Source organism: Pterocles gutturalis, unplaced genomic scaffold (assembly GCF_000699245.1).
Source record: "Pterocles gutturalis isolate BGI_N339 unplaced genomic scaffold, ASM69924v1 Scaffold48999, whole genome shotgun sequence".
Lineage (NCBI taxonomy): Eukaryota > Metazoa > Chordata > Aves > Pterocliformes > Pteroclidae > Pterocles > Pterocles gutturalis.
In genome coordinates, this window is record NW_010129933.1 from 4,198 (window position 1) to 13,812 (window position 9,615).

A 9,615-nucleotide genomic window follows, 5' to 3' on the forward strand; every position below is an offset into this window, starting at 1 on the left:
ACTCCTTTCACAAGAAATACAGCTATACCTGTGCAAGGTGCCCAGATTATTATGAGACCTACAATTCTTACATTCAGTGACACTGGAAGGTTTGCAAATCACATTTGTCAGAGGGCCTCACTGGTGGGGAAATCACCCTGATTTCAGTGACTGGGTAGAGAGATGAACAACTGGCAGAACCATGAGCACAAATGCAGTAATTACATACACACATAGAAAAATTTTTAGAAATGGCCCCCATAACTTAACCATACTGTAGCTCATTTATTAAAATAAAAAAATTAAAAATCACCTCTGGATTTTCCTCCTTTTTCTTTTTGGTAGCAGGGGGTCCCTGAGCTGACTCTTCAGGAGGTTTCTTTGTCTCCACTTTACTTTCTGTCTGGGTTTGGACTTGAGGCTGAATAATGATAACCTAAAAGACAATGTACAAACAAAATAAGAGAATTCACTATATGAAACTGCATCTTTCTGCCTGAAATCTCTGATTCTTCTTTGAATGGTTACCTGATACCTCACAAACAACAGATGCAAGTTGCAAGCCAAAAATATAAATAACTGGATACCTAGGTTAGGCTTCTGAACACATACTTAAGTTTCTAAAAATTAATTTTTAGAAGTACATTATAAGCCTACTGCAGTCCAAGGGAGACACTTCAGTGCCTCTGAAAATTAGGACGCTTTCTATTTAGAGGACTTCTGAAGCTGACTCAGCAGCCTAGCTTTAGCACTCATATTGTCAGCGATTTTAAGGTTTTTACTTTAATTTTATTTTGCATACAGGTAGAATTCACATTCAAAGTCACAGTCTGATCTCAGTCATACCAGTGTTATTTCAGAGTAAGTACATGGAGATGGGAAGGAAAATACTCCTCAGTACTACTCTGAGATCACACGTCAGTCCTCAGTGTTTATGGGTTCTGAGCAGTGGATGTCCAGTATTGCACCAACAAAATAAACTATATATGTTTTAAATTAAAATTAATTCTAGTTTATAATCTACAAAAATTACTACACAGTTCTCTTATACATGCATGTATGTTAGTATATACAGCTGCTTGTATTTGAATTACCACATGAAGATTCACATGGTACAGATAACATTACCTCAGAAACTATTAAATTAAAAGGAATGAAGGACAACTTCTGACCTCGTAACTACACGTGTGACTTTATACCCACAATCAAAGTTTCTTGGAAGACTATGAAAGACTTTCCCAAGCTCACCTTCTTGATGAAGGTTATTGGATTTGAAGGCTGGGCCTTTTCCATCTATTTCATTGCTAACTTTCAATCAATGTTATTTAATTGTTAGATACTTTATCTCAACTCAGTCACTCTAGAAGATTCAAGAGCATAAAAAGGGACAATTTTCTCAACCAGCAGCCAGTTTAAGTATGAGAAAAATAAACTACGTTAGAGAAGTGGGGAAGAGATGCCTGCTTTTATTTACCTCAAAAGCCTTCCTACATAGTGTATTTTATTTTTTTTTTTTTTTAGCACTGTGCTGCCAACAAGACCCAAAGTAGCAGGATCCCAGTAGTAAATTACAATATATGTCTGCTGGGTACATTGGCAGCCTTTATTGAATCTGTTTCTGGTATAAGGGTGGAGAAAGTCTTGCATTTCAAAGCTGAAAGCAGTACAAAGAGGAAACAAAGGATTCATAACTTGATTTTTTTCCTACTGATTCATCTGCTGATCAGTTTTGAAACCCTGAGCTCTCATTTCATTTGGTCTTCCTCTGAAAGTATAGAAGGGAATGCCTGACTATTTGATACACTCCCCTGGGGTCAGTCGATATAACTAATACCGCTGTAAAATTGAAGAGGGAGTCCATAGGAAATTTGAGCCTGCACAGAATTCAGGGATATTATTAGTGAGGAATGATTTAAGGAAATGGAAGATCATATGGTCCCATTAATGTCAGGCTACATCATGCTGCATTTTGTTCCTTCTAAAGATTATACATGTACACAGACAAATGTCTACTGGCATCCACGTGTCCTCTTAAGAATTTCCCCATTGCTTTCTGATTATTTTCTTCAAAAGGGCTATGTGCTCCCAGGGGAATATCCTGCTTACACATGCAAGGTAATTCCTGTGGTTGATAAGCAAAAAAGAAAATGCTGGGAAAAGCAGGACCCACCTTGTTGTCAGCACTAATGAGGAGTGGTTGCACTTTAATGCTATCGTTGACTACAGAGACAGTCGCGCTGGTGCTGATAGGAGTTGCATTGTTGGGGGAGGTGGAAATAATGGCGTACGCCACACCTGCACTGCTCAGAGGTGATGAAATAGCTGTAGACTCGGTGACAGTTTGTGACTGGCTGTTAGGCGTCTGTACGTGGCTGACAGTGTTATTGGCAGTCGGGAGGGCAGGGCTGGGGTTTTTGATGCTGACTACTGTTGCCTTCTGGAAGGTAGGAGGCTGCTTGGAAGGTTGATCTCTGCACGGGGAGATAGGGAGGCTGTCTGGAATCAGAGTCTTTGGCCTAACCTACAAACAGAGAGCTAGATGTTAGGCACAGCCTCAAACCGTAATGAATAAAAACTGCATACATGCGCTCTCCCAGTAGAATCTCTAATTGCATTAACCGTGGACCGGGAGCATCTAGGAAAACGTGATGTGGCAACTCGAAGTAGCCAGCCATTCATTTACTTGTAGATATATTCCCAGTAGTCCTCAGTTGAGTCATTTTGGAGTCTCTAACTCATTGCAATGCTGAACAAGGGAGGAAAAAGTCAATTCCTGACTTTTATTAGCACACATCCATACAAATGCTACTCAAGTCACATCCAGTTCTCAGTATGAATGTTTAAGCCAAAGCCTTTGCAAAGAATGGAAACCCCAGATACAATAATTTCATGTTCTGAGGGACACAACAGTCTTGCTATGAATTAAGGAGTGGGAACTGAATCATGAAGGGAGTTGTCGGAAAGCATTTACAGGAACAGTAAGCATATGCATTTATACTGGTGGATCTGTGAATGAAGATCCTCACATCTTTACGATGTGAGGAAATCAATGGAGAGGAAATCAACTATACAATCACTTGGCCCACCAAAAAAAAAAAAAAAAAAAAAGAGAGAGGAAGAGAAGGGGAAAAAAAAGAAACACACAACCATCTAACTTCATATTTTGTTGCTGTAAGTAAAGAGCTAGTTTGCAGCTGCAGCTGTGGGTGGATGCAGAAGGAACTTCCATGGATGGAGGGAGAAACTGCCAAGATTTGCAAAGGCTGCGGCTTTACCCAGAGCCATGAAATGATAGCTGCAAACAATTGTTTTCGGCTAACGTGATGTGTTTCCAGTGGGTTAATTAACGTCACCCTGTCAACATGGCTGTGCCTTAACAACACGTTAAGTACAGTTCCAGGATTGAAAATAAATAATTTAAACTGCTTCACATGAAGTTAACTTCACTCCCAGCTTATTCGTTAACACGGCCACATAAAACAGTTGGTTCCCTCTGTGCTTATTTCGTCCTGTCACTTCTCGCACCTTCCACACTGTGAAACAAAATGACAAGTTGTAACAGACAGACACGGGAAACAGCTGCCTGTGTCACTGCGCTGTAGTCCACAGGAGCCCTACCAATGATGCCGGCTTCAATCTTGAGCCTAAGTAAGCAATTTAATGAAAACGCAGGGATTTACTGATGTGCAGAAAACCATCTCTCAGGGTCCCCATAGCGAATATTAAGCACAGCAACACACATATTACAAGCTCTTCGTGTTTTGGTAACTCGGCCCTCAGTTGCTGATGGGATCCTAACACCTAGGAGCAGTGCAGACGTGTATTAGAGGCACAGTCCTGCTCCCGAGTGTCTAAATTGTCAGCAATCAAGGTAAATGGAAAGTGAAAGAGGAAACAGAACCAAAGAAGAGCAAAGAGGAGGGTTTGCCCAAGGTTCTGCAGTAGACTCATGACAAAGCCAGGAAGCTGCTGTGTTCTGCTCACAATTTCAAGGTAACACTGGAAGGCCTTGCAGACCCACTGTGAAAAGATGCAAAACCACACTAAACTATGACTAATCATATTTGAGATATAATGACAATAACAGGAGCATTTTTTGCTCTTTTTCCTCTACCCAATCACTTTATGTAATGACTATTTGATTAATTTAGTTAAGATACCAGAAAAATACCCTAGCCAAGATGTTTAGGAGAGGAGTCTATAATTAGCTTCATATCCATAATCAGTTAATGGTCTTATTTTAAAAAGTAGTGCACAAAGGATTTGTTTAAACCCATCTTGGCCTGGGCATTCTGCAAAATTAAGGCTTATAACACAAACAGCAGCTCAGTGCCATAGGAGATATGATACTTAAAGCAACTTGTTCATGTCCGTATCAGTGTCAGTTATACAACCAGATCGTGTACTATATACTTTTATATTTTCACAATAATATTATTTCCCTCTTGTGTTATATCTTATATAAGTCTCTCATATGTAAGTCTTTAACACATTGCTCATCCTCATGTGTTCAGAGACACGTTCACAGAAATAGAATCATTATTCAGAAAAGAAAGTCTCAGAAGCTTGGCAAAATAAAGTTTAAATGAATTAGCATGGCCAAAAAAACACAAATCTAATTCCTATCTGTTTGGCTAACATACAAATTATACTATCTCTCCTTAAAACAAAATAATTTTCTTGTAAATTAATATAACATCTGTTACCGACAGAAATACTGTAAGCACACAAACAGATAAGCACAGATATACAGAGAAAGAGAGAGAGAGTATAAGCAATAGTTCAGATCAAAGATTCAACAGAACAGTCACTGAAATAATTAAAAAAACCAAGACTGACAAAAAATCAGCCCAGGAGTTTTTCTAGACAAAAACTATCATGTAGTCTACCAGGATCTACTGTATCTGTCACTCTTAATTGAACTTTTATATTTAGTTGAAAGCCTAATTAAAACTAAACGCCTATATATATTCCAGCTATATAATTCTCTTTGCTACACTCTTACAAATATATACTGACTATCAGATGTAATACCTCAGTGAATCCTATACACAACCTTAACACACATTCTGCAAGCAGTGGATGAATGCATATTACTTTGTTATAAAATAAGCTCTTCCTGCACAGACAATTAAACAGACTTAATTTTCCAAAATAAAGTATTCTTTATAAAGCATCACATACTGAAATAGCCGATACGATTTACCAAACTGGTACAGCACAAGAGCATACGCTGGGCGTTTCTGCCACCGTGTGATACAAAGGAGGTATAGCGGCCCTCACAGTCTAAGCCTCTGCAAATTCCCTGGCAAGTTCAGCTAACATTGTGAGAGTGTACGTAATTGCAACTACAAAATAATAAAAAGGGTTGACTACAGAAAAAGTTTCTGGTGCTCCTGAGTTAAAGCTAAAAAAAGTTAAAGTTAAAATTATGTTTATTTCTACAGCCTGCAGACACATATCCAAAACAGAAAGCAAGCATAGAAGCCCCTTTCCTTCTGCAGTGCTCTAACACCTATGAACCTTCCCCTCTTGAATACAAACACTAAGTGTAAGCACTTAATAAACAGCTAAATGAAAGATCTTTACCAGAGTTTCATGTTAAAAACCAAACTGCTACAATAATCTTTGAGAATAAATGCTGTCAGTTGTGAAGAAAAAAACGAAGGAAAGAGCTAGCATAAACTCCTTTTCCTCACAGCAAAACTGTACCTTAAATTTGGGAGATGAAAGGAGGACAGTGGCACCAGCAGAAGTTTGGAAGATGACAGTCACCAAAGAAGAACTGGAGAAAAACTAGGGCAGGGCACGGATTGCATCTCACATACAAGGTATCAAAAATGAGTCTACGATTCTATGAAAGTTGAATCAGATTGGATGACACCAGTCTCCATTTATAAGAGCCACAGAAATAAAAGGCCCAAAAGTTTAGCAAAGGAGAAGAAAAGAGAATAAATAGCAGACAGCATGTATGTTACCAAGTGAAAACTGCAACTGTTGGCGAGCGCTGCAAATAACAATTCTGTAGTTCAACCCTCCTCTCCCCAAATATCTTTCATTTAACTTCTGACAGCTGTCAAAACAGAATGTGATACTACCAGGGTTCTAAATGCAGGAGAAGAGAGAGCTGCTTCTTGAATATAATGATTTCACAAACCCGTGTTGTTCTTGAGTTTCCTCAATACCCACAATAACAGAAACATTTGATTTTAGGCAGCAATATTCAGACAACCCTGGTACTTTTCAAATAGCCTGCAGGTGAGCACACTGTTTAAGAAGATATTCCCAGACCTGAGAATTCACTAGGTAGGGGCTGTCTGCTTTTCAGACAGGGAAATAACAGGGAGTCTGATCCTGTGAGATGTGCAGAGTTCTCTTTTGTTCAGCAATCTCTAATTTAATATATTTTAAAGAGTTTCAGATCAGGTCCCGTGACTAATATGACTTCTTGCATATCCCATATCATTAAGCTCCATCCAGATGTCCCTATATGAAGCCCAAAGGCTTTCATTACGTGAAAACATCATTCCAGTTCTCAAGAGCACAAATCATTGAACACTGCAGAAGTGAACAAATTGCTGAGTGGCAGAGGTGGGAGAGCCTGACATGTGTCACCACTGACAAAGGCAACTGTGATCACAGGCAAACTATTTCCTGAGCTATATCCCATCAGGTGAGCTGGTCCCACGCTGTAGTAAAGAAGAAGGAAAAAAAGAAAAACTCTTACAAATCAAGGCCTCAAGATCCAACCCAAACAAATATGGGGGGAGAAGGAGGAGAAGGGAAGGAAAGCACATGATTCCTGCTATCTCTGTGGGCAATCCTGTGTAATCCTGGAGGACAGGATTTAATTAGGACAGTTATCTCCACACAGATCTGCAGGCGCTATGAGAATTGTTAAAGGCAATTCTGGTAAACGTGTTCTCCTTAAGGCCAAGCAAAGAAGGGAAGTTAACAAGTACACTTCAATTACAAAACCAAAAGGGATCATCAAGTAGACTTCAGCTCATAGACTGGCTGTAGAATTTCTCCCAGAAACCGAAGACTGATTTCAAAAGAAAATAGTGAAGACTTCTAAATGATGAATTCATCACAAGCCTCAATAAACTGTTAAAGTATTTTATTATGCTCATGACTGGCATTTTATTGTGAGGTTGCATTTGCCTAACTTCAGCTTCCAGTCTCTGGATCTTGTTAGAGCTTTGTCAGCAACACTGAAGATCCCTCCCCCTCCACAATATCAGATATCAGCTGGATCGTGCTCAGTATCAATCAGCATTTCATACTGGCAGGCCTGATCTGTATGAGAGTAAATTTTTCAGCTCAACGCAATATCACATTGCCTTTGAGAGAAAGACCATTATTCACACTTTATTTTCACTTCACCCTTGTACTCAGAGCTTAAAAACAAAAACTCAAAATGGATTTGGCACAATTCATATGTCACAGAGGCAAAGTGCTGGGAGCAGCAGACAGAGCTTTCATTCTTGAAAAGCTTTAGAGGATCACACAGAAAACATTAGCAATAGCTGATAAAATGAGTGCAATATAGGGTAATTATATCCTTCACCAGAATGAACAGATGCACACTGATTTCAGTAAAGCTGTGTCTATTTATGCCAGCTGAGGACCGACTCTCTCCCTCTTCTTTTTTAAATCAATAACAATTATGCAAAAGAAAAGGTTCTGCATAACTTTACAGCAATGACACACCTGAAAATCCAGGTTGCCCAACTGACCTGAACACCAGTGTTTCCAGCTTCCTTGATTTTTGGGTTCTCTCCTGATAAGGTCCTATCATCATCAGCTTGGTCTGAGACCACAGTCAAAATAAAAAGAGTTTATTTTCCTCCCACACCAGGAAGATTTAAAAACACACATGGCTATGGATCCACATACACTTTTCTTCCTTCCCTTTGACGGGGTTACACAAAAAGGAAGTTAGTCTTCAGTGTGTATCATGAAGAAACCCCAGGGAAGATGACCTGGTCCAGTGAATCCTGTGTCTGCATATAACGTATGCCTCCTCTTAGCATCTACCTGGAATATTAGCCCGGGAAGCCACAGAAGAATGCTATGAAATGCAGGGCAAAACCCAAGCGACTTCTCCAGCCCATATTTCCAATCCTTGCTGCTCTGGACCAGGGATGAATTCTTAATCTCATTGAAACCATCAGCAAATTTCAGTAGACTTCAGTAAAGCCAGAACTGCAGGTAGCACCTCAAAACAAACCCTACTCTCTGATTTTACATGCCATGAAAGCCAAGAGTCACTCTTTGGTATTTTTTCACACATATTCAAATTATATGCACTATATCAAACATTTTCCACTAGACTGTATACTTACTGTGCTTTGGTATTTCAATTTGTTTGTCATGGATAGTCAGCTTTAGTATAAAGGTGACACACAGATAATACAACCCCTGCGCAATTTTTAAGAAGACAAAGCTATTTCATTTAGTTTTTCTTCCCCTTCAGATTTGCTTGATACTACAGAACTGGAAGTTTTGCTGAGAGGGATGTTTGTGTGGGAATCCGTCAGCTCTGCTTTTTCTGGATGTTGGCATAAGGCAGTCAGGTGGGAGTTCTTTATTAAAAATGTTATCAGTGTTTTGAACACAAAACTGTATTTTCACAGGAACTTGACCGACTTTTGCTAATGAAAGGTACATTTTCTCCTCAGCTATACAGTCTGTATTTTCTGGTTTGGCATTGCTGCTATTGACTTGATGATTCATTAATGGTGGCTCTTTTCCATTTGCAAAGGGGAAAACTACCATTAAACCAGCAAATTAAAATCAATATTATTTCAAAAAATAACAGGTAGGAGTTGAAGTTGACAAGGATTTCTGCTTTTTTTCCTTCTGCACAATTATTCTGTCCTTGAATATGCAGTTATCTATGTGCCTCTGAGGATAGAATTTAATCCTTATTGTTTAGGATTAACATAGAAATATAAAAGCTAGAAAGTGATTATACACACCAGTCAATAACTTCCTTCTATTTCTACTCTTTTCAGCAGTACAAGTCAGCTTGCTTCTCTCGCAGATACTCATCTATGATTAACTTACTTCAATTTAAATATAAAGTGTCCATTAAGCCTTTAGGCACAAACTAGTGAACAACTGTCTGCTTTCCTCCTACCTGTATACTTTCATAGGTGAGCTCCGGACTAATCCACACAGCTGGGCATTCACTGGACCCAAACTCTGGTGTCACTGTGAAGACCATGGATGTCTGTGCTTTGCACTGTCCATCACTTTAAGAGCTTTTCCTGCTTCTAGATAGTAATAATGGTACATTACAACAATTTGACCAGCCTCAACTCATTTACTAGCCAAAAATAAAAAAAGCTTGAAAAACAAAACAATAATAAAAATAATGACAAAAATAAATTCTGTCTGCTGACAGCCTGAGCTAGATGAGACACAGAAAAAGCTCAGACAACCGGGGATGAAAATGAAGGTTTTAGGGACAGGAAGCAGTGCAATTCATTCCTCCAAGCCTCTGCTGAGGTAGTGCAGGCAGAGAAAGCTTTCCTATCCGTCTGTCTTTCGCCAGAGGCCTACCACAAGCTTGTACAACTGGCACGGAGGCTCAGAGGCACAGCACAGTCTAGATTCAAGCCAGATATG

General features: G+C 39.2%; 1 protein-coding gene across 1 annotated transcript; it reads right to left on the bottom strand.

The window, feature by feature from the left end:
* Positions 1 to 298: 298 nt before the first annotated feature.
* Positions 299 to 9,211, bottom strand: LOC104466570 (PHD finger protein 21B-like; the record flags this gene model as incomplete). Its single annotated transcript, XM_010080036.1, has 3 exons — positions 9,125 to 9,211; positions 2,150 to 2,500; positions 299 to 415 (listed from the first exon to the last, which is right to left on the bottom strand). Coding segments are annotated over exons 1-3 (555 nt in total), but the record flags the coding sequence as incomplete, so codon positions are not given.
* Between the last annotated feature and the right edge of the window lie 404 nt (positions 9,212 to 9,615).